At 52.1% G+C, this 24316-nt stretch overlaps 8 protein-coding genes across 8 annotated transcripts; 4 read left to right on the plus strand and 4 right to left on the minus strand.

Moving 5' to 3' along the window:
• Nucleotides 1-319: 319 nt before the first annotated feature.
• Nucleotides 320-3488, plus strand: AYO20_10195 (hypothetical protein; the record flags this gene model as incomplete). Its single annotated transcript, XM_022648455.1, has 2 exons — nucleotides 320-378; nucleotides 458-3488. The coding sequence occupies 2 exons, from the start codon at nucleotides 320-322 to the stop codon at nucleotides 3486-3488; spliced, it is 3090 nt and encodes a 1029-aa protein (XP_022495561.1).
• A 661-nt stretch (nucleotides 3489-4149) lies between these two features.
• Nucleotides 4150-5468, plus strand: AYO20_10196 (hypothetical protein; the record flags this gene model as incomplete). Its single annotated transcript, XM_022648456.1, has 3 exons — nucleotides 4150-4567; nucleotides 4833-5067; nucleotides 5189-5468. 3 exons carry the CDS (start codon nucleotides 4150-4152, stop codon nucleotides 5466-5468), a joined length of 933 nt encoding a protein of 310 aa, XP_022495562.1.
• Nucleotides 5469-6135: 667 nt separating this feature from the next.
• AYO20_10197 (hypothetical protein) lies at nucleotides 6136-6708 on the minus strand (the record flags this gene model as incomplete). The annotated part of the gene is made up of 1 exon (XM_022648457.1): nucleotides 6136-6708. One exon carries the CDS (start codon nucleotides 6706-6708, stop codon nucleotides 6136-6138), a length of 573 nt encoding a protein of 190 aa, XP_022495563.1.
• A 480-nt stretch (nucleotides 6709-7188) lies between these two features.
• Nucleotides 7189-8865, plus strand: AYO20_10198 (hypothetical protein; the record flags this gene model as incomplete). Its single annotated transcript, XM_022648458.1, has 2 exons — nucleotides 7189-8109; nucleotides 8158-8865. 2 exons carry the CDS (start codon nucleotides 7189-7191, stop codon nucleotides 8863-8865), a joined length of 1629 nt encoding a protein of 542 aa, XP_022495564.1.
• Nucleotides 8866-10179: 1314 nt separating this feature from the next.
• AYO20_10199 (hypothetical protein) lies at nucleotides 10180-11247 on the minus strand (the record flags this gene model as incomplete). Its single annotated transcript, XM_022648459.1, has 1 exon — nucleotides 10180-11247. One exon carries the CDS (start codon nucleotides 11245-11247, stop codon nucleotides 10180-10182), a length of 1068 nt encoding a protein of 355 aa, XP_022495565.1.
• Nucleotides 11248-12712: 1465 nt separating this feature from the next.
• On the minus strand, nucleotides 12713-13510 carry AYO20_10200 (6-phosphogluconolactonase; the record flags this gene model as incomplete). Its single annotated transcript, XM_022648460.1, has 1 exon — nucleotides 12713-13510. One exon carries the CDS (start codon nucleotides 13508-13510, stop codon nucleotides 12713-12715), a length of 798 nt encoding a protein of 265 aa, XP_022495566.1.
• Nucleotides 13511-19114: 5604 nt separating this feature from the next.
• Nucleotides 19115-20862, plus strand: AYO20_10201 (hypothetical protein; the record flags this gene model as incomplete). The annotated part of the gene is made up of 5 exons (XM_022648461.1): nucleotides 19115-19192; nucleotides 19258-19411; nucleotides 19459-19645; nucleotides 19693-20677; nucleotides 20719-20862. 5 exons carry the CDS (start codon nucleotides 19115-19117, stop codon nucleotides 20860-20862), a joined length of 1548 nt encoding a protein of 515 aa, XP_022495567.1.
• Nucleotides 20863-21867: 1005 nt separating this feature from the next.
• AYO20_10202 (hypothetical protein) lies at nucleotides 21868-23284 on the minus strand (the record flags this gene model as incomplete). The annotated part of the gene is made up of 2 exons (XM_022648462.1): nucleotides 21868-22784; nucleotides 22837-23284. The coding sequence occupies 2 exons, from the start codon at nucleotides 23282-23284 to the stop codon at nucleotides 21868-21870; spliced, it is 1365 nt and encodes a 454-aa protein (XP_022495568.1).
• Between the last annotated feature and the right edge of the window lie 1032 nt (nucleotides 23285-24316).

Genomic DNA, 24316 nt, shown 5'->3' on the forward strand with positions numbered 1-24316 from the left:
GGCGAGAATAGGTCGACCTGGTCAGGTCAGCTGAAAGAGTTTGCGATATTAGTGGAGCATATCATACCACCAAGGTCAGGGAGGGCGCACCAGGTACTTGATACCTCTCACACACCCCCCGTCCACCTTGACCCTGACTATGCGTGCCATGCTAATGCTAGCCAGTTCCTCTATTGAAAGACCGACTTCGATCATTTCATTTACTTCCTGACCTTTCTTTCCACATATTGCGCTGGGCAGTTGGCAATATCAAATCGCTCGTTGATGACCTTAGGACTATATGGCGGCAGCAATAGCAATATCAAACACCAAAGAAATCATGTCTACCACAATACTCGGCGTTGATGTGGCCAAGGTGTCAATTGCGGTTGGTTCAAGGTATGCTGGCTTGCTTTGTGCGCTATGGTTGCAGCAATGTAATCATCTTGGTGATCATTTTGATACTGATCAAGCCCAGCCATGATCAGACCATGCATGATTATTCGGACGACGATTCTGTCATTAAGATGGAAGACGATTCGGACGATGCTTTATCCAGCGGCCCCGCCTCAATCTTGCGAAGCTTGCAGGTTGAAAGCGAAAACCGTGACTCTCCTAACAGCTCGATGACCTCGGGTTCTGTCACCTCTTCAGCCCCAGAACCAAAGACTAAAATCACACTCAAGATGGACGTCAAATCCGAAAACTCGAACAATGTAAGCCCGTACATGTTCTTGAAAGCCTCGACCGCCTGCCGACCCAAATCGTCCATTCCTCCGAGGCTCTCCCCCTCCGAGTATGCCAGTCAGTGTGTGGCAGCGGCTGAAGCCTCGAGGCTCGATCCATATGCATTGCATGAAGATGAACATAAGTTGTTACAAGACAAGTTGTGTTATTCTCATGTCACGGTATATCTGAATATACGAAATGGCATTCTTCGGTTGTGGACTCGAAATCCAAGCGTAAGCGTCAACCTTGATGAAGCGATTGGCTGTGCAAGAGATGAGAGATGGACTCGTCTTGCTTGCTTTGCATACGAATGGCTTGTGCGACGAGGTTACATCAACTTCGGCTGCGTTGAGCCGCCCTTCATCAGCCGAAGTGTCGGCCGCGGCCGTAAGAAGGAGACATCACGAGAGACCATTGTAGTCATTGGAGGTGGCATGGCTGGTCTAAGTACTGCACGCCAGCTCACCAACCTGTTTCAGCACTATCCTGACCGAGCTCCTCCAAGGATCATAGTACTTGAAGGCCGCGAAAGAATAGGTGGGCGAATCTACTCACATCCGCTTACCAGCATGCGATCTTCCAGGCTTGCGCCTCATCAAAGGCCTACGGCCGAGATGGGTGCACACATCATTGTCGGGTTCGAACGCGGCAATCCCCTTGATGCCATTGTTCGTGGGCAGCTTGCTCTCGAATACCACCTCCTACGAGACCTCTCTACCCTCTACGACATCGACGGCACCCCGGTCAACGGCGTGAACGACGCAATGATTGAAAGATTATACAATGACATTCTTGAACGTACTGGTCATTACCGACTCAAACACACTGTCAAGAGAACTGCATCAGGTGACAAGGATCTAATTGAGGCGGGACGTGATCCTCCCGACGAGGATGGAATTACCATCAAACAGTTTGAAGAAGCTACTGCACTGGGCACAATCGACCAGCTCCTGCCCAATAAGAAATCAAAACGTCGTGGCGCGGGTCACCGAGCTGCAAAAGGAGACAAATCCTCGGAGGAAGTGGATACAAGCATGGAAACAAAAATGCAACTGCCCGCTGCCCAAGCAGCCAAGGAGTTTGGTTTTCTGTTGCGAAAAACAACTCAGATGCATGAGACGCTAGAGCTAGATGGCCTTGCATCGCAGCTCAACCAATCACTAGGAGCTGTCATGAATTCTGGTGTGGACCAGTATCAGAAGTTTCTTGACCTCAAGCCTTATGCCCTGCGCCTGATCAACTGGCATTTTGCGAACCTTGAATACGCAAATGCAGCCAATGTCGACAAGTTGAGCCTCCGCGGTTGGGACCAGGACATTGGCAACGAGTTTGAAGGAGAACATGCTCAAGTCGTTGGTGGCTATCAGCAGGTCCCGCGTGCATTGTATCGCTTTCCAGAGCCACTTGATGTCCGAATACGCAAGGCTGTCAAGAGCATTCGATACAGCGCTGCGGGCTCGCAGGCGAAAGCAACCGTCACCTGCGAGGATGGACAATCAATTGAAGCGGACAAGGTTGTCTTTGCTGCTCCGCTTGGAGTGCTGAAAGACCAGTCGATCCAATTCGATCCACCCCTGCCTCAATGGAAGCGCGACGCTATCAGAAGGATGGGCTTTGGTCTGCTCAATAAGGTCATCCTTGTATTCGAGAAACCTTTCTGGGACATCGGTAGAGACATGTTCGGTCTTCTTCGAGCTCCTCGCAACGGACAAGGCAATCATCAGAGAGACTACAAAGAAGGGCGTGGTCAGTTCTACTTGTTCTGGAATTGCATTGACACAACCGGACTTCCCGTCCTCATTGCTCTGATGGCTGGCGAGGCGGCACACGAAGCCGAAAGGCTCAGCGATGAAATCCTCGTTGGACAATGTCTTGAGCAGTTACGCAATGTTTTTGGTTCGACGAACGTTCCCATCCCCCTAGAGTCAATCGTTACTCGTTGGGGATCAGACCGTTTCGCGCGAGGGACGTATTCCTACGTCGCAGCTGAAGCAAGGCCAGGCGACTATGACCTCATCGCTGCGCCTATACAAAATCTTTTCTTCGCTGGCGAAGCCACCATTGCAAGCCACCCAGCGACCGTACACGGTGCATATTTGTCCGGTCTTCGCGCCGCGCATGAGGTATTTGAATCGATTGCGGGACCAATAGCCATTCCGCCGACACTCGTGCCCGCGGCCAGCAGCACAAAGAAACCAGCAGCTCCGGTGGATCTAAAATTGATGGATACCCACATGGTGGTACAAGCTGGCAAACGAAAAGGTGACGAACTACTTCCCGCAGGCACCTTTACCCGACCTGTAAAGGAGAAAGACAATGCCCTGCACGAGGCCTGGGACGCAGCCATGTGGGTCCGGATTTATGATGACCTGGGTCCTCCACCGGTCAAACCTCAAAAAGCCAATGTGAATTCTTTTCTCCTGTATTCTGGAGAGCATTGGGAAGAGGTCAAGACACGTCTTACAGAAGACCGAAAGAAGAGCGGCAAGAAAACCAAGCAATCCGAACGGGATCAGGTGCGAGTTGAGCTTGGGAAGATGTGGGCTGCGCTCTCAGAGGAAGAGAGGAAGCCATACACCGACCGCACAAACAAGAACCGGGAAGAAAACGACAAGGCCATGAAGGAGTGGTCCGTCAAGGCGGCAGAATGGGATCGGCGCACGTGGGAAGTCAAGGACGTGTGGATAAAGGAAGGCAATAGTTTTGAGGAATTTTGTAAGAGGAAACGGGAGGATGAGGCGGCGATGGACGCCGAAGCTGCAAAACGAGCAAAGGTTTAGGGTCACTACGTTAGATACGTTGGCATCGTTACTGGCATCGTCCCGTGGAGGACTGAGAGATCACAAGGCTGAATGATCTCGTGACGTGGAAACGAGCCTGTGATAGCGGCATTTTGCTGCTACACCTAAGTAGATACACAGTCAATCATCGTTGTATATTGCCGAGTTACACTCATCGTACGATGTGAAAAATTCAGCCTCGCGCCGCCTGTGTACAGCCTTGCCGGGTTTGTGGGTTGCCGATATCGGGCGTACCCCAGAATAAGGAATTGGCGTCATTGAGCCGAAAATGGTGGGGTTACCAGGATTGACTCACCAGGTGTGTATCAAATAGTAGCGAAGTCCTTTACATTTGCTTTGTACAGCAGTCCAAATAGACGAAGCCATCCCATTCAGGATATTCGGCACTCAGGATTTGTATTCACTCGATCCAGGGTGGTTTGTCGGGACTCACCGATTTCTCCTGCTGCTGTCTCGGAGTGTCTGATACCCATCTACTGTGGTTGTCTCACGTCTTAAATTTCAGGCGGGACATCAGCAAATTCACACGAGGTGTCTCTTCCAACTTACCGCGTCGATATAGGCTTTGGAGAGAAAAAAAGAGGGCAGGAAGAGACAAAAAGACAAGAGACAGAACAGGACAGGACAGGACAGTGCAAGAATGGGTCTGTTCTTCGAAACATTACCCCCTTCGCTCCTCCCGTGGCTTCTGGAGCAAAAGGTCTTTTACATCGCCTCGGCCCCTTTATCGGGCGACGGACACGTCAACGTCTCCCCCAAGGGCGTCTCGGACAAGGGCGGCCCCTTCTTCGGCGTCATCAAGGAACCCAAGAACGGCTCAGTGGTCGGTGCAGCGCGTGGTGATGGCATTAAAAACAACAATGCCAACGACGAAGAGAAATCGACAAACGACGACGACGACAACAAGAACGTCGTCATCCGCAAGTTCTGGTACATGGACCTGACGGGCTCGGGCATCGAGACGACCTCCCACCTGCACGAACCGGGCAACGGGCGCATCACCGTCATGTTCAATGCGTTTTCGGGCCCGCCGCGGATTTTGAGACTTTGGGGTAAAGGTACGTGATAATGTCGTGTGCAAACTTATGGATGGAATTGGATAGAGGGATCGACAAGCATCAGCACCATAGAGGGCTTTTGTCTCGTCTCCTTTCTTTTCAGGTTGAGGGAACTCTCCTCTCACTCTTCCCCGTATCTGCCCTCATTTTCTTGCTCTGGATAGTGTGGAACTCATTTTCTTCTTCTTCTTCTTCTTCTTCTTCTTCTTCTTCTTCTTCTTCTTCTTCTTCTTCTAACCATTCCCCTTCGTTGCCACCCGTACAGGCACACCGCTCGAATACGGCACGCCCGCGTTCAACGACATCGTCGCTTCGCAGAAGATCACAATCATCCCGGGCACCCGCTCCATCATCTTGGTCGACATCCACCAGGTCGGCACGTCGTGCGGCTTCTCCATGCCGTGCTACGAGTTTGTCAGCTTCCGCCCGACACTCAACGACTTTTTCGAGAAGCGCGTCGCCAGCGAAAAGGCCGGGAAGAGGGAAGATGGGATTGAGAGGTTCGTTCTTGTCGTCGTCACCCCTCCACTCCCCGAGTTTCGTTCTTTGAGCCCTTCATCGCTCTGTTCCTGTAACTGAATGCTGACTCGTGCGTCCCTCGCTCGATGCTACGACGAACAGGTACTGGGCGCACAAAAACGCGTGGAGCATGGATGGCCTGCCGGGCATGCAGCGCGGCGTCAAGACCGCCGTGGCCGAGGACGTGAAGCCGATCAAGAAAATGGTCGGTCCTTACGCGCCGGGGTCGGTGGGAAGGTCGCAGAGACGGGCTGGCGCGTTCACCCCGGGCCATCTGATCCTCGTGGCCATCCTGAGTTCCCTGACGACCGCTATCGTCCTTCTGATTCTGTCGAGAGTCGGAAATGTCAAGGTGCTGGTGGGGAGAGGGGTTTGGACATGACTCCTGCGATGGATACGTTGGTGAAGGAAGATATAACAGGCAGAACAAGCCGAATTGTCGGACAGAAATCGAAGAGGCTGGGTGAAAAAGTGATCCAACCTTTGGGCAGACATGTTGCCGGACAAGGATGATCACAACTAATTGAATATAAAAACTATCAAACACCCGCTAAAGTCAAATACCCTACAGAAGGAAAAGAATAATATCCAAGATCTTCCCAAAGCTGTTGTCCTAAGCCCTGAATAAAGAGGGAAGATTGCCGCATGAGCTCTTTCCCCTACCCACTCTCAGAGATATATTCACAGAATATAGCCACCTCATGCCGGGCTGCTCAAAGTATTGTCGGTCGCCCACGTGACAGTGGGAAGGGTGTCCTGAACTTGATCACCGCATCCATCTTGACAACCTTTGCGACTTCGATTCTTCGAGACGCGAGGCGATGTCCATTCGCGTTTATATCGTTGAAGCCGTGCCTTTGGTGAGCAGGTGCACGAGGCTGGGATGGGGGCCAATGTGGTCTGATAGCGTCGACATGCTTCTGAGAAAGTCCCATCCGGGATGCAATTCTCTTCTGAAAAGCATGACACTCGCGTGGACTGTTGATCACTGGACCAGTGTACCCATGGTGGGGGGCTAGCCAAAACCCCCAGATGTGGATTTCTGGCATTCAGCCCTTCTTGTTACCCAATTCGGCATTATCCTGCGTCAATTGGCACACGGTCACCGCGTTCCTGCCCACCCATTCCAGCTCGTAAAAGAGCGAATTGGGCTTATCTCTGGAGCGACGTAACATGCGGTGATTTGGATTGGGTATTTTGCCGGTCTTCTTCTTTCGCTGGCGCAGTGATTTCCGTTGGATTCGGCCGCGAAGAGTTTTGGGAGCGCCGAATAAATTTCCATGGAGGTATGGTTTGTAGCGGTTGATCTGGGAATTCGGGTCAGGAGTGTGTTCTGATGTTGTCGAGTCTTCGTCACTGGAGGGAGGTGTGGGGCTGAGGGTGGTGCGCTCAAGTTCGCGTGGGTCGATGAGGGCGAAGTGTCCCTCAAGATAGAGGTTGTAAGAGTTGCGTCTGAGGAATCTCGGGGTTTCTCTGGTTTGTTCAAGGGCGTCTAATCGTGACTGTAGCTGGGTGGCAAAGAGGTGTGCTGTCTTCTCTTCCAGGAAGCCACGGATGCCATCGTCCGGGATGGCAGACGGCGAACGCGTCCTTTCTTCTCGCCAGCCACTGTCATCTAACATCGGGTCGAAGTGTGCAGTGACATCAAGAGTAGAGGGAGTGGTAGAGTTGAAGAATGGGAGTTGTCGGTGTGATGAGGTTTAGTAAATGTCGTTGTCGCACCCGCCCAGTGGCTGGGCGGCACGTGCATCGGGTGCCAAGCCGGCAACAACGGGAAACTCCGGTTCTGGCCGAGCGCAAATGAGACTCGATTGTCCATCACGAACGAGAACAACGATTGACTATGCAAATACTCAAGGTTACTGCGTCAATCCTGACCCCTTGGTACGCCGTCGATGCGTGCTCTCACTGATCCACGGTGCAAGCATATATATCACGCCATGGAAATGATGCTGAAGAGATAGCCAGGGGTGTTCACCCCTCGTGGTGCGTCTGCCTATTTGCACTTGACGCCTTTTTGCGACCAGGATTACTATATAAACACCGGTGTCCCCCCGAAGACCACGCTCGCCCCTCTCGTTCCTGGGCATGCCATATGCATAATGGCTGATGCGGACAAGGAGGGTACTGAAACCCTACCCAATACGCCAGATACAATTCCCCTGGATGATCACTTCTTCAGCCCCAGGACCCGTGCAAGGCTACAGGGCGACTTCGCTCGCCTAGTCCCTGTCAACCACGCGGCAGTGCTTGCATTCCATTCCATTGCTGAACGTACGAGGCTTGAACCTGATTGGAACCCTCACATCCGGAAGTTCCTTTTCATCGAAGAAACCCCACGGCAGCTCTCTCCTGAATGGGATGGTAGTGATGTTTCTAGTGATACAACAGACGGGCACCCAGCCCAAGTGTTGATGGGCTACTACCGACTTAGCTTGGAGATTCTGACCAACCACGCTAGGCTGGGCTGGGTCATTGGGAGCGGCAGAAAGGATCTCGTCAATGGTGGCGTTGATTTCCTGTTGACCCTCCAGAAAAACAGACATCATGTCCATGGTCGACATGCTCGGCTGGTCCATCATGCTCAAAATGGTGCACTGATGCTCCATGTCGGCAAAGGCAAGGTTGTTCAGGTCAATGGCATTGAACGACTCGAGGGCTCGCAGCGAGTCCTTGGGTCAGTGCGTACTGCGCTGTCCTTTGGCAACCTCTCCTACAATTTGGAGTTTACCGGATTGAATGAGAATAACTATCGGGAAAAGCTAGGAGAGCTGTTCACCAAGCTTCATCCCGATGGTGATGTGCCTCCCATGTCTCTGGAGCTGACACCTCTTGAGCACCACCACGAACTGCATGGGTTTCTGATACATTCCCCCTTTGCATCTGGTGCTAGTGGTGTTGTGTCGGCCGGATTCGAAAAATCTACCGGTCGGGCCGTGGCAATCAAACGTGTCAAGCGTACACCAGCAACGGTCGCGCGAATCCAACTGGAAATCCAGATCTACAAGAAAATAGGAAACCATGTAAGTTTGCCCGTCAATCTGTGAAGTACCATTTACTTACTTAGGAAGCCAAACCTCTGCCATCTGATGGCTGATCTTTATTCGGGAGGCGACGAATACAGCACAGGCAAGTCCAAGATCAATGATGTATACCTGGTTCATTCTCCACTGGCCAGACAGACATTTCTTGACTTGACCCTCTCAAAAAGGCCATACGATGTTCGCATGTCTGCCTTCCGCCAGGTTTTGAAAGGCCTTGCCCATCTGCATCAACATGGTATCATGCACAGAGACTTGAAGCCCACGAATATGATGATCGTGTCGTACTCGCCTGTACATGCAATAATTATTGATTATGGGAGCGCTACTTTCGATGCCACTTCAACGGATCACTACTGTGGAACAATCGCATATCTCGCACCGGAAGTTCTCAAGCTCAAATATCAGAATGAGAGTCTAAACCAGGAACCCTATGATTGCCGCGTGGATGTTTGGTCCATGGGACTTTCAGGGTATCAGCTTTTCTTCCAGGAACATTGCCGGTGGGAAAAAGGTGTAAGCAGCGTCACTCATCAGGATATCATACGGAACTTGAAATCACGACCAGCCTCTATTGCTGATGTGCTTATCAAGATGCTTTCATGGCAGAGTGCGCAACGTCCCCATGCAAACGAGCTCCTTCAGTCGAAGATCTGGCCCAAGACGATCGGCGATGCCGAAGCCCCAAACATCGACAGCTCGGCATCTTTGCATTTACACAAACGGGTGAAGAGGTGAGGTGTGGACTGGCAGGATTTCCAGCTGCGCGAAGCTATCCTCGTTCGATTCTTTCAATGAGCGTGACTGGAAGTTGTAATTGCAAAATCAAATCCCCAAATTTCGACGATCATAGCAGCCGTTCAGTCTGCGTGTAGACTACCTTTGGCGGATGAAAGGTGATCCTTGACGTCTACAAGCAGCCAACTGGGCACCACTCCAGGTTCCCTGACGTTGGGACAACCCATGCGACCCCTACACATTGGCCCCGTGTTGTCACATGTGATAGGGGCATCGACTTCAGACAGTTGCTTTTGACAAAACCGTGCGGTCAACAGCGGCATAGCTTTCACCATACCTGGCGACAAGCTCCGGGATAGATGGCTTGATTCAAGGGAAGTCTACTGATTCAAGGGACAATTTCTATATCGAGCACAACAGATGCTCACAAAAAGACCACAAAATTGGCGGATCAGTTCCGTCAGTACAACAAATCAAGTATTGCCAGTTTTCAATATATCAGGCGATGGGTAGAGCAGAGCAAGGAACGGCATTATACCCCCCTCGACATTACAGCTCAGACGGAGGAAACTTGATGTCAGCGAGGATTGACCGACAAGTCGAGAAACTTTCTACCGTGTTGCTGTCCGTATACCTTTTGACGACATTGGTGGAATCTGAAATGTCATGTCTGAGACTGACTACCTATACTGTATACCCCTGCCCCTAGCCTGTGTCTGGGGATGGAGATGTAGCGAAGAAGGAGAAGGAGGGAGGAGGGCCCACAATGGCGGCGCCAGATCATTTAGTGGACAGCCAGACAGACAGACAAACCCATACGGTGCGTTGCTGAAGCTACTGTACCTAGTAGTAGGTAGTCCCATACATACCTAGGTACCTAGATACCTATTTCCTGTGGCAACGCACTCTCTGCTCCGTGCGAGGCAGAGAAGCGACTTATATATGTCGTTCTCAGCCAGGAATCTGGATGATGTTATCTAGGTGCACATCAAATACCCCATATTACAAAGGGAAATAGGAGAGTTGCACAGGGGGAAATTTCCCAATATAGAAGGAGAAGTAGAAGGCAGGTAGATAAGGTAGGTAGATACCCCAAGGTAATCAATCACTCCACTCCCGACACGAAGAAATCAATTTGTCTCGGTAGAGTAGAGAGAATACTCTCCTGTGTACAATTTCACATTTCACATCTCCCAAGTAGTAGCACGGTAGAGGGAGAAAAGATGCAAGACACAAGATAGCAAGGTATGAGGTATAAGGGTATGTATTTGACAAAGTACTCGAGTATACCTCGTACACAGCTCGACTGACTACCTACAAACGACTCTTCATCTCCGGGCCGGGCCACCAGTCGGGCAGATTCTTCAAGACCCAGCTGGAAATGCCCGAGTTGACCTCCTCGGGACACTGGAGGTTGCCCCAGTGGCCGGCGGGGATGACGAACTCGGTCAGGTGGCGGCACTTGTCGCGCATGGCCTGGGTCAGCTTCGGGTTGTCGACCGTCTGGCACACGGCGTCGTAGGCCGTGTGGATGAAGAGCACGGGCATGGCCAGCACGCCGTCGTCGACGCTGCGCTCGAGCGTGTACCGCCGGTTCGCGCCGTGGTTGAGGTACCACGCCGTGGCGCCCTTCCAGCCGTTTTTCTGCGCGCTCGCGATCAGCGCCGTGTAGATGTCCTGGTCCAGCACCGTCTTGTCGAGCGGGAGGTCCGGGAGCGGCGCGTCGGGCCCCCCGAACCAGCCCTTGTGCCGCGTCACCTGGGCGGTGCGCGCCTGTGCCTTGCCGCTGTGCGGGCTGCCGCGGGAGTAGACCAGTTTCAGGCACACGGGCAGGTTGGACTCGAATTGCCGGTCGATCGCCCGGGGTTCCTGCTCGTAGAAGACCTGGTAGTCCCACTGGCCGTAGGGGAACTCGCTCTCTGGGTACACGTCGCGGTCGATCAGGTCGAGAAGCCCCGGAAGGCCCAGCTCCAGCGTGCGGTACGGCACCGAGATGCCCACGATCGCGCGGCACACTTCTGGGTGGTGGCTCGCCAGGGCGTACAGCGGTCCGCAGCCCCAGTCGTGGCCGACCCAGAGGGCTTTCTTGCGGCCCAGGTGCTTCACCAGCTCCAGCAGGTCCGGCACGATCTTCTCCAGCGCAAAGTCGCTCGGGTTGTCACTCGTCCAGGTGCCCCCGTACCCAGGCATGTCCGGGGCGACGCAGTAGAAGCCCAGGCTCGATAGTGAGAGCAGCTGGGGTTTCCATGTCAAGGCGATCGCCGGCCAGCCGTGGAGGAAGACCACAAGGGGCCCATTGGAGGGGCCAGCGGCGAGGTAGGCGTATGGTTTCGAGGAGGCGGGGGAGGTGAATGTGTGGGATGTGATGGAAGAAGAAGACATTGTTTCCCGGCCCCTTTCTGTTGGTAGTCGTCGTTGTAATTCAGCGGAAACTGGGAATGGATGTAGTGGTGGTCTCGTTGGAAGGATTGACGTGTGTATATATACAGTATGGAAAACGTACTTATGTATGTTTGAATGTGGATTTCAACGCGTCCTGGCAGTATCAACCACGGGCCAAACACTCCTTCTCTTCCACCGGATCAATGCCAGTAGTATTCACGCAATTCCCTCCTCTACAAGTACAGAAGAGAGGAGAGTATCGGCGGTCCACCAGCATGTAAGCATCCAAACACCTAAACCTCGGCTTTGGTGTTCTATCCACTATGAATTCGCGCGCGACTTGGGGGGTCGGATTGCAAAGCTAGGCGTGTCGGTGTGATTACTGATCCTACAGTAGATATCCGCGAAGAAAACATGTTGTGGGGAGTCGTAGGTTTCGATGTGCTTTTATGAACAATTACATGATGAAGCTCACCAGGCCGGAGAATCAATCCTTCGTCGATTCGCTGCAACAGGGTTCGTAAAGGGATGGACTCATCCGAGATGCAGGAGGGGTATGTCAGATACTTGGTGTCGGGCAGAGCCTGGGTGTAGGCGTACGTATGTATGTAGATACGCCGAGCTCCATGGGGCAAATATTTCGTCAGCATATGCGGTTTGCCTAAAATCGCATTTGAAGGGGAAACTCAGTGGGAGGGGGAAGGGTGGTAAATGGTGATGTCGCAGCTGTTGCATGTGGAAAAGGGAAGACCAGAGGTCCGATCAACTGGTCAATGTCAGGTACGTCAATTGGTCTGAGCGCATGTTGGATTGACCTACTGCCCACCTATACGTAAAAGGGAGCTATGGAGGGAGGGTTGGAGGATCATTAGGCACCCAACCTGCAAGTCCGCGGGGTACTGCGTTGGGATCCGCTGCCCACGCGGGTACCCGAGCCCCCCGGAAACCACTTGTAAGGTGTCCTTACAGGCGACGCAGCCGTTAAACCCGATGCCTAAGGCGGCCCTTGACGGCTCTATCTCAACGAGGAGATCCCAGTCAAATCCTGGGCTCAACCAGTTGACCCACATATGGATGATCATGGAGCCAGCTCGCCGATCCTGGGTCGTGTCTCTGACACTTCTTTCGAGCGTTTAGAAAGTTTGTTCTCTATAACAAGTACGTTGGCTTAATCAACTCCCAAGGGACGCATGCAGCCAAGGTACATCTAATATAAGAATCGAATAAACATAAAAGAAATCGTGACACCAGCCCTTACGGACCTTCCATTTCCCCAAGGGTTCCGACTCGGAGCTTTCAAGCCAGGCTCGAGGCAATGGAGAACTCGGGATACAGGTGACTGCTCAAAAGCCACCCACACCGCAAGGGCCGCGACCTTTCTCTCAACAGAGTACCAATCTGGGAAGACAGTCTCAACCTTGTCCGCTAACAAGTAGGTGTGTATTCGCCGTGGCACTCCTTCTCTTCACAGGCTTCCCCTCCTAGGGAATGCCACTCCTTCCACCGCTGCATCATCTGTGAACCAGCTGACCTTCTCCCCGCCGCCTTCATTAACCAGTCCACAAGGTAGGCTTCTTCCCTCATCGTCCGCTTCTAGGATCTTCTTCAAGATTCCTTTCTTCTCGCCTCCAGTGGTGACAAACGCAATCTTGTGAGCATGTGTCAACACGGGCAAAGTCAAGGTGATCCTTTTTGGCGGCGGTTTCGGGCTGTCTTCGATTGCAGCCACCCAGGCGTCTGCTTCTCGCAGCAATTCGTGGCCGGGAAACAAACTACATGTGTGGCCGTCTGGTCCACAGCCCAAGAGGATCAGATCAAAGATGGGCACTTTCACAGAGTCCTTGCTGGCAAATGTTGACATGAGGACTTCTTGGTACTGGTCCGCCAGCTCTTGGGTGTTGCCGAGCTGCGTCACATCGATAGGATGGACAGTGGGCGTCCCTTGCTCAGACGGAATTTTATCGAGAAGTTCTTCCTTCAGCAGCCCGTAATTACTGTCCTTGTCATCGAAAGGTACGGCTCGTTCGTCGGCGAAGAAGATTTGCCATTTCGAAAATTGTGGCCCGAGTGCGGGGTCTTCTTGGTGACCTGGCGTAAGGAGCGCCTTTGCGAGGGTTGCGGGAAGACTGCCGCCAGAAACAGCGACTTTGAAGCAATCGTGTCGGTGAAGAGCCGCCTTTTGGCAGGAGAGGATATAAACGCGCAGATGCGCAGCGACGTCGTCGACTGTGGGGTAGCTAAAGAGGTTGGGTTGTTTGCCCATTGTTATTTTTCTTTCTTTTCTGATGGTGGCGGGGCTGCCTCCCGCAAGTCGCAACGGCGCAGTTTTGTCCCTCGGTACTGCGATGAACCAAATTCGTCTTCCAACCAACGGTATTCTTCCGGGTGGGATTTTGGAGTGGATGAAGAGTAAAGATCACCTGAGGTTGTGCACCTGCAATACACGAGATCGAGTTGTATTGGAGGATCTGAATAGCGAATCTGAGGTGGGGGGACTTTCTTTGGGTGCGAATTTCGTGATGTGCTTCGAATGAGGCCAATTGCGAATGAGATCGAGGTCGTTGAGGAAGGAGTGTGAGGAACAAAAGGGAAAGTGAAGTGAGGACAAAGATCACTTGGATTAAGTGGTATATCTTCACGCTGGACGCAGTATCAAGGAATGAAGTATACCGTCTTGTCGCAAAACTTCGTAGTTGACGATCCAAAAACGTGGGTCGAATTTGATCTTGGTTGCACCAGATTGTTTCCCAAAGCCTGACGTCATGGAAAACATGTCTGACAGCACAAAAGCAGAGGGGTTGATTGGTGCTGCCGAGTGGGAAACGCTACATGCCCATTATTGTCAGACAGTAAACATTGAGCGACTATTGAAGATAGACCGATAAGCTCGGATTGCTGATGAGTGCTGACTTTACTCGAGGTGAGTGACTAAGCCATTGCATGTACAGCCTGCTGGGTGCCTGCCACCCACCTGCTAGCTAGGTACCTAAAAAACCACATGAGGATCGGATGGAGGCCTGCTTGGTACTTCTCTTGTTGCATTGAGTGAATAATGCCCTTTTCATATGGCGCGGAACCGGATATCCGGTGAGAAGATATCCTTCCCTCGTGGGACGGGAAACGACAATCTTCAGGTGCAAATGGTAGTGGCAGCACGCTCATCAACATCTCGCTTGGCTCATGATTAACAATTCTGGTGAGTTATTTCTCTCCCGGTGAGGTGATATCCGGGTCAGTCTTGATCACCCCTGAGAATGCCTCATATCCCAAGTACGAGGGACTTTATCCTCATGTCTGATCATGTGTACAATCATGAGTACTCGGTACTTTGGCGGTTGACGGATCACTTGAGCCGACGGCCATTGTGGACCATCATGGTTCCGGGATTTCCTGGTACTCTCGGTCTCCAGAAAAACCCGCGTTGACCTCGCACAGGTGACCAACAAGGGGTAGGGCTGGAAAGTGTGGCTACTGTGGCATATTGCCCTCTCCGAAAACAGATCGATCTCCTGCAACTCGTACCCGTTGTCAAGGACGTACAAACTACGAGGTACGAGTACAAACGCCTCGGTTCTATCGGCCCAGCAACCTAAAAGTGACAGATCGGAGATGATGAAAAAAGGCTGCTAGTGGGAATATTAGGCGTGGCCAGCCCCCCAGGCTACCCCTCCAATTGTGGCGTTCACCAATAAGACATCCGACAGTGCCCGGAACATAAGCCCGCGAGAGAAGAAAACCAGTTCGGAATAGGCACGGTCGGGTCCTCTTCAAGCCCAGGGCAAGCCGTGATTGGGGATCAACAGCCCGGAAAAGGTCCAACAGTCCCCGGGTGGAAGAGGCGTCTTCGGCTTGAAAGGGGGCCTGGAGTTCCCAGCCAGTGCTAAAGTTCTCGTGCCGCCGCGCGTAAAGTCGATTTGGTTTCCTGCGATCGAGGTCGCGGTGGTCATCGACCATCTCACATCCCACTCATTGGAAGAATGCCATCTTTGATTCCCATGCCATCGAAGATTTCAAGACTCTTGTGTGCCTCCCTACCCATCGTCCTCGGCCCTCATTTGTCCTCGATCCCGTCGATATCCAGTTTCGACCTGCACTAGTAATTCCCATCCCACCCCTGGTCGCGTTTCATCGCCTTCCATCCAAGGCTTCCCTCACGAGAACCGTCCATGTCCATATCACAAGCCATTGCCATCCCCGATCTCTTGCGCTGAATTCTGCACTTTCCACGCAATCTTATTATCCGCTCTCGACCAGTATTCCTGATCTATTGCCGCCCTTCCCCCTTGATTTCTGCCATACCATTACCATTTGAAAAGGGGACGATACCGCTGAGGCACCCTTCATTTATTCACATACTAATTGCGACCTACGAGCACCTTCCATATTGTCAGAAATGGCATCGTCGACACCTTCTTCCCTCTTACAGCTTCGGACATTGGCAGCCAATGGCTCCAACGCCACCAAAATCGGCCCCAAGTCCAATAAAAGCGACGACAGCATCAACACCCTGTCATCGAGCGCTTCCAGTTCATCCAAGTCCTCCTTAGACATTGTTCGCTGCTCTCGATGTCAACGATCTCTGAGTATTGATACCTCGCTTCCTGCTCAGAACAGTGGCGCAGTCCGATTCGGCATGAACTCATATTACTGCCAAAGATGTGCCAACGTGGTTGGCTTTGTCAAATGAATTGATCTGTCCGGGGCCATCCTTTTCCAAACCCCTCCTTTCAATCCTTCCTCCGATTGCAATTCCTCCTAAATTTCCACCCTGGAGCACTTGGAACAAACAGATTGAATACGATTGAGACATACGACCAGCGAGTGAAGTGGAGAGATGAAGACGCCTGGGAACAAAGGACATCTCGTACTACAACAAGTACAACACACGGAGCAAATGCAGAATTTGCCCTATTGGACACGACTCAGGGCGATGGATATTCGGGACCTGTCGTGGGATCTTCTATGCAGGATGACCTCCCAACGGTACAACACATTCAATCCGTGAGAATGGATCAAAAGCTGCAATATAATTGGGCATTTTGCAGCGAACAAACCCCGGTGGACTGCTTTGAAAGGGTACCAGCTTTCACGGAAGGCTGGAGGCTGCTGCCACTGGTTCCGATCTGGTGTGATGACAAGACCACGGGTGCATCAAGGTGCATATTATCTTTGCCACATTTTTGGGACATGAGGATGGAAAATACCACTGCGGAAGGACAACTGGTGCATTTGAGACCCGGGCGTGGGAATCTGAGCGTTGGAAGCGTTTGTTTGGTTTTGCATACATGTATCCCTCATCTCACTGCCTCATTTGCTAGCATTTCGGTACTGTTTGCCGCGTGACTCTACGCCACATTACAACGGTTTTTAGGCAGTATTAAAGAATGGCTCAAAGACGTTACAATAGTCTCTATGGTCAGTCCTTGCCACGGGAGATGAGCGTGGTTTGCGTCACGCACTAATCGCCCACAATGCGGAAGCAAACCTGCTTGAAGGGCGACGGCTTGATGCGGGAGCATGTCTCTTTGACATGCTGACTGGTCAATTATTCCAAGATCCAGTTTCCAAAATGCAAGAGCGACGACACATGGACGAATGAAACACCTCGACCTCAACTGATGCTGATCGGTGACCGACATGATCGCTGCTTGGCTTCTCCAGTCGAGCAAGCCTTCAGTCCACCCTCTTTGATGCATTTTCATCGCCACCCGTGAGCGGAAAGTCGTACAAGCAGCTGATCGAGCCTCCAATGAGGCGGATGACATTCCTTCGGTCAACGGTCGAGATCTCGATGAGATCAGCTCTCCAAACTGTGCATATGCGGCTCAGATCCTAGTCGCACACAAATGCACCGAATTTGTCCCTCGCTTCAGAGCGGATTCCAGAGTTCAGAGATCCTGCGGGCCTGCTGTACCACCAGGTGGGAAACGGGGCACGGCGCCCTCCAAGATGTCAGGAGGAGGCCGCTATAAAATACAATTTCGGTTTGCTGGGACAAGGAGGGAAAATGGGCAACACTACCGAGTACACCTCGTGTCAAACCAGAGCAGCCAATGTGTCAAAACTGGTTCGCCCGCAGCCACTAGATGTGTGATGATGGCATGAAGTTACCAACATAGTGTCTTCCGTCTCCCCGGCCTTCCTACTTGCGACTTGACAGCAGTATGGTCCTTGGAAACGGCCGAACTTGATCCCTTTGGGCGTCTCCTACATGCATTACAGGGAATCGAGGACCGAGATTTCTGGCGTTCCAGCTGACCCTGGCAAGCCACCAATGCACTGCTACGCGAGAGCGTCTTGAAACTCCAGGGGACTATTAGGTGTGTGGCAATTACGCTGTCCTCCCCTCCAGAAGCCTTCCGGAGCATTATTTGCTTCTAGTGCCCTCTCTAAAGAGGCCGCTCAACGGTGATGAAGCAAACACGCTGGACAACTTGCACTGTCTTTTGTCTTAAGATCGTGGGAAATTGCCTGACCCGAGGTTGGTGTACGATCCATCCCAGCAGGGGTTAAAACTCGGATGCTTCGCAAACATATCTTCAGATTGGGAACACGGCCATGTTGCCCTTGTCACCAGCCTTTCTCCAGTTCACTGACCGAATCGATCCTTAGCGTTTGGGCCCGATTGCCTCTTATAAGCTCACGAGAGCCTCCGGACCCAGTCGAACCAAAGAATCTTGTCTTGACTTGCAGCAAGCCCTCTTTCTTTTACGTTAGGCCCTGCCTAGGAATTGCTCCAGCCAGCCTCTTTTGCACACAATACGGGGGCACTCTTGCCGATAACGACAATTGTCGTTGACAGATTCAAGGGTCCATTCTCCATGCACATGCCTGTCAAGGCCTTCCTCCGCGAGACATCTCGTCCGCAATGGGTTTCCTGGGTTCACTGACGTTCTGCTATTACTGTAGCGACTTCGATTGGACGCCATCGGCCCCTCGCCAAGTGGCTTGCAGACAAACTCCTACATAAATTCTGGTTAAGCGTCAGACAAGGATATCCCGGAATCTCCCTGTCCGATATAGCGCGCCTTTCACTCACTATCGTGGGAGACTTGGTCAGTTGGCATGACTGCTTGGTGGTCGGCTTGCTCCAAGAGGGAGGGAGCAAGCCATCGTCTAATATGCAAGCCACTTGTGATCTGATATCACATTTCTTCCGATGGAGGTCACCTGCGAGCCTCAACGCAGTCTTTGTTTTTGGACCTCCTATTGGGTTCGATCCAGAGCTTCGATGCCATCTTTCTCCACCGCGGCGAACCTGAATCAAGTCGTGGCCGCGACATCCTCAACAAGAGATGTACTGCATTGGAGAGTCAAGCCATTGTGTATCGTGGTCGCAAAGGCGTGGGTAGGTCAAATCTATAAATCGGTCTGAAGAATCTCTCAAAGGTTGGTTTTCTTCTCAAAACAAAATATCTGTTCTGTGCCAGAAGTCTCAGCCAAGGAAATTCACGAGTCTTTCCCACTTGACATCTGGGCTCGTATTGTGTTGCTGAGCCACCTAGCCGGAGAGAAGATCCATGAATCCATCTCCCGACCCTTGTCCTCGCTAGGGCTACCTTGTTACTGCTTGATAGCCTCTTCCTCTTCCCAAAGCAAGCGACCCTCCTGCGTTATCTGAGGGGGGAGTGGCTAGAGCTCCACTATCAACCTGTTCCATATGTATCAGTCGGAATCTATAAAGGCTGACCTCCACCTCTTGTTCCCACACAACTGCGGTGAAGGCGTTTGCCAGCAAGAGTGTCAGATCTACTGGCCGATCTCGAGTCATATTGTGGATGAAAAACAAACAGCAAAAAGCTTTGACGGGAATCCAGGGTTCGGTTTGAAGCATTGACGCTCTCAGTCATTCTAGCACTCCTGAGACATGCCTCAGAGGCAGGAACGTCCTCGACTTCGACATTCGAGCAAAGACGAGCAGCATTATATTATCCTTATTCAAGATGTAGGTCAAGGCGATGTTGCTAAGGCCCCTTCGATGCGTCTCCAAGGCTGACCTGAATATCTTAGATTCCACGCCACTGTCGATGGCAAGAACTCAAGGACATGACGAGGAGTCTGGGAGGTGAACAGAGCTTGAAAGCTGAAGTCTTCAGCGCCGGTGATGGGACCCAGTTGGGACATTGCACCATCAAGGGTAAGGCTGATGCCGTCAAAGTCTATGGTATGTCCAATTCCCAGAACTGCCGTGCACCCGCTCACAAGACATAGAGAATCTCTGCAAGCAAGGTTGGAATGGCCAACGTGTGCGTGTCAAACTGGTTGCCCAAGAGAAGGACGGCAGTTTGAGAAAGATACAAGGACCAAAAGAAAGTAATGGGATCATCACGTCGGAGAGACCAACAGGGTTGTATCTCCCGAACCTACAAGGACCTGCTATAACGACACGGCCCTCTGCGTATGTTTTTCGGGCCAACTTGCTATCTCTATCTAACTTTTTCGAAGACATCCTCTCTATACGACCTCTGCTCATCACCAGGTATCCGTAAGCTACCCAACACCGTACACAACAATGGCGACTTGGGCTGCTCAACCAACGGCGCCTTCACTCGCTCCTACTATCGCCACAGCTACGACAGCATACCCATCTGGAGTCTGTCCGCCTCGACCTTCATATATACCACATTCAACCCATCCAAGCACCATGGCTCCACCAACGTCCTACAGCACTCGCTTCAATAGTGACTCTGCACGGCCTCCCTCGCCACCGTCTGCCCCTCCCCTTGTCCGTCGTGGCAATGACGGCAGCAAAATATTCATCTCTGGGTTACCATATTACCAGTCCGAGAGTGAACTGCGTGACCTACTCAGACGCTACGGCAACGTTTTCTACCTTGAGATTCACCCTGACAGCCGCAATCCCGGTAAAAACAAAGGGACCGCGCGGGCACGATACAAAACTCCAACCGAAGCCCTCAGTGCCGTGCGTGGCCTTGACGGCAGATACCTCTCTAATCGCAAGATCAGTGTCAAACAGGAGAAAGACGAACCTATGTCGACCGCAGCGGCCGGGAGCTCAAGCTCCGGCTCCGGCTCATCAAGAAGACGGTGGCAGGAGACACAGAGTGGGAGTGGCTCCTTGGCGCAGAAGAAGAACGTGGCTTCGTCCAAGACCACCAGTGCAAAAACCAAACGACACACCGGTGTGCCCTCGAAGGAGACTGCGAGAGAACCATCCCGAGCTGCAAGGAAAAGATCAGGACATAGCAGTGGCTCGACATCCCCAACAGGTCCACTTGTCGTTAATGGCGCGAGATGTTCTTCGACTCGACGAGGTAGCTGGGATGAGAAATCCGCGGATGATAGTGACGACAGCAGTGACGATAGTGAGGGGAGTGAAGAGGGCGTTACACTGGTAGCCGAGGAAGAAGACGAGGAGGAAGAGGATGATGACGATGACGACGACGACGACGACGAAGTCGGGCCAAAGGTACGTTCATATGGCACCCTCTTGTGATGAATTCCCAATAGGAATACCAACGTTGGCCTAACTATGCTAGCAGACAAGGGATATGCGCCATCGAGGCCGATTCTGAATTTCCTGGAGCTTTAGCCTCGTCTACGCCTTTCAAAACACCCCCTGAATTCGGCATTGATGAGCGTGGAACTTGGTGAACTATCTCGACAAGGAGAGCAGCGAGATTGTGTCTGAACACACCGGCACGGAACACCACCTTCACCTTGTAAGGGGCATTGATACTCGACGGGACCATGAGGGCCATCCTGTGTTGTCTGTGGATTCATTTCATGGCGTTTTGTTTGTTGTGTCGATTTGCTGCTGTGTCAGCCGGGCAATCAGGCAGTCGGCTTCTCTCTGCCCGCGCTTTTGACGCTGTTGCGATTGTTGCCTTGTTGCTCACTGAGTTGCACTCTTGTGACATTTTGCTCACTCCAAAAAGTTCTGTTGCTTGACCGATCTATCTGTCTTTCTGTCTGTCTGTCGGATGTGATGTGATGGGATTTGGCGGTGCTCAAAAGCTACCTATTATTTTCTCTAGGGGTATTGATTTATTCTTTATATTATTGTCAACTGAGTTTACATACCTCGCTAAGCCTGTCTTTGCGCGTGCGTTGGTAGTGTAGTGATTGATTTGATAACTTTTTCTTCTTGGATATCTAGACACCTCGATACCTAGATGTGTTTTGTCTGTTCTGTCTGCTCTGGTGTGGTGTGGTGTGGTGTGGTCTGATATCAAGTCATTAGTTGGCTATCTGGCTCTCTGGCTACATACATAACTGCCAGATACATACATCTACACCTTTCTCCCTCTCTCTCCACGTACAGACAACATGTGTAGACAAAACAGGCCATCTCACCTAGTAGCACCAGGGCTTAATGGAAATATGGGGAAAAAATGACAAAGATTGCAAAGTGTACAAAGTACGAGGTACATCGCGTGGGGAACAAGGGTCTGTCCGACAGAGAACGGAGCAAGCATAGCCCGAACAAGGACAACCATGTCCCTTTCTTCCAATTATATGAATAATTCCTGCTGAGCAACTTGCAAGGATATCGGTTTTTGGTGTTGGCTCCCCCGAAACAAAACACCTGTTTCGCCCGCCCCCTCCGTCCGCTCCCCCCTTTTTTTGGTGTCCCCCGCTCCAATATAATGGCTTACATCAAGAATAAAAGGCGCTCTTCTGGAAACTTTCTGCGCTGATATCGCCGGGTTTGCTGTCCATGTGTGGCCCTTTGACGTCAACAGTCGGCTTCTTCATCGTCGCCGGCGCATACAGAGCGTTGTACCGCGCCTTGTGCTCCTTGTCTCGCTCGCCCAGCGCGTCCATTACTGCCTGAGACTCGGGCTCTACTTCACCTGTGTTCCGGAGAAGTTTGGGCTTGTGTGAAGCCATCATCTCGTCCGATTCCATCATCGGCGGAGTGGCCTTTCCTTCTGTGATTTGTGGCGTGGCTTTTGGCATGGGTCTCTGAATCGGTTCGAGGTAGGGAGACGGGAGATATCCCATCTTGCCGTCTCGCGCGCGACACCTCCACCACTCGCTCGCGTTGCCCATGGGATCCGTCTTGGAGAGCACGGCAACAAAGTCGCCTTTCTTTGCTTCGAGGTCCATTCCACCAGACTGTGGAGTGGGAGTGTAGTCATACAACACTCGGCAAAAATCGAGTTTCTTGGGGTCGATGGGGATTTGTTCTCCGTTCGCACCCACGGCGTATGGCATCGCCATTTCCTGGTGCCGACGCATTTCCTCTTCCTGAGAGCGGGCCATGGCGCGGATCAACTTGCTCATGAGGTAGGGCAGGCCGAAGACGGCAATGGCGAACATGATAAACGGTTTCCTTGACGGACGGGCTGGTGCAGGTGAACCGTCAGGTAGTGTTGCAGGGGTCGAACTGTGACCACCATTGAGAAAGGATGAGAAGGCCGCAGGTGTGAGGGCTGTCGCATCGGCAGGTGGTGGCCGACCAGTAAGTTTTGCTACCAGGGTCCGAATCCATCGCATGAGCGTGAAAATCCCGAGAACTGACCCAAGGGTTTGGCGTAAATTGCCCAATTGTTCGGCCATAGAGACCATTGCTGTCCCGAGCTGTCAGTCTCTTGAGCAGGTTGTGGCGGGTAAAGAACTTACCGAAAAACGAAGAACGCGTCGTCATATATGAGCTCTCCAGCATTTGCGCAAATCCACCAAACGCGCCGACAATACTTTCCATGATCTGAAAAGTCGCGGCTGTGCTGTTGTTCCACGTCTGGGTCAGACTTTGGTTATTGGGGTCGCCTGGCATCCCTGGGTAGTTCCCATATCCTCCATACATGCCGCTGCCGTACATGCTGCTGCCATACCCATAGCCGCCTCCGTACATGCCTCCACCATACATGCCACCACCAAACCTCGAGTAAGGGGACGAATATGACGAATAGGGTCCCGAATAAGGTGTGTTATTCATGCCAAAGCGGTTCTGGTTTGTAAAGTTGGATGCATTCTGATTGACAACGTTGTTCAACGTCGAGGGTCGGTCGGGCAGCGCTGGGGCGCCGGAATCTGTGGCGGACGAGTCCATTGGTAAAGCCGCGGTCATAGCGGTAGAGGGTACAGGTGTACTTGTTCCAGAGGGAGCTGCAAAGGCTTGGTCAGGATCGAGGCTCTCTTGAAAGCACTTGGAAAACTATTTACCGGTTGATCCAGCACGCTCCCAGGGTTTGGGCGGCGAAACTGTCGTCATTCTTCTGTTATCTCGTCATTTCTTGCAGGGCTTTCTTATATCAGGCGGTGGTCGTGGTGTGAGGATAGGATGGTAGAAAAGGGTTTGTCGACGGGGGATGAGGCGACGTAGAGATGTGGTGGTTACGGCCGAGGGTGACGAGATGATGGATGATGGAGGTCGTGGTAGCGGGTGGGATTTTCTGGGGCTGACATATGAAATTCGCCGCCGCTGGAGAGGCTGGAAATTCACAGAAAGATGCCGAGGAAGTTTGCGGAGTCGGTGAACGCTAGGCTGCGGGTTGGTGAAAATTCCTCGTTGTGAAGGGCCTTTTCGCCGAGTCCATGGCGACCACCACCCTCCTTCGCTTATTTGTCGGCAGGAATCGGATATGCTGCTGATAAGAGGGTATGCCGCCTGGACCAGCACGGAGAGCTATGTAGGTATACTGGTAATAGATCACTACAAGTACGAGTGCAGGTACCTATACAAGTGCATCCTGCGGCAATGACTTGTGGATGCAGCCTGGCAGCCCAAGGCTTCGGCGCACTTTCCCCGCTCTATGATTCTCCGTAGTAAACAAGTACGGCGCAGCATCTAACCCGAAAACGCAAATGATTCCCCATCCACATGGGTGTCTCCAAGCGTCGTAACACATTGTGGTTGCTGTAATCCGTCCAACTCGTCCACGGTATAGCACTCGTCTCGTCGGCAGTGTTTCGATCCTTTTGCTCCTCGTCTGCTTTCGTCTGCTTTATGGTCTGCTGTAGCTGCTTTCCTAATCTCCCTTCTCTCCTGTAGAGAATACCTTTGATCCGACTATTCCATCACCATTGAGAGTCGCAACCGTCGCTTCGTTTCTGCCTGCCGAATATCCTGTGCTTCGACAGTGGGAAAAAAGATTGGAGG

This window comes from Fonsecaea nubica (assembly GCF_001646965.1).
Source record: "Fonsecaea nubica strain CBS 269.64 chromosome Unknown Scaff105, whole genome shotgun sequence".
Classification (NCBI taxonomy): domain Eukaryota; kingdom Fungi; phylum Ascomycota; class Eurotiomycetes; order Chaetothyriales; family Herpotrichiellaceae; genus Fonsecaea; species Fonsecaea nubica.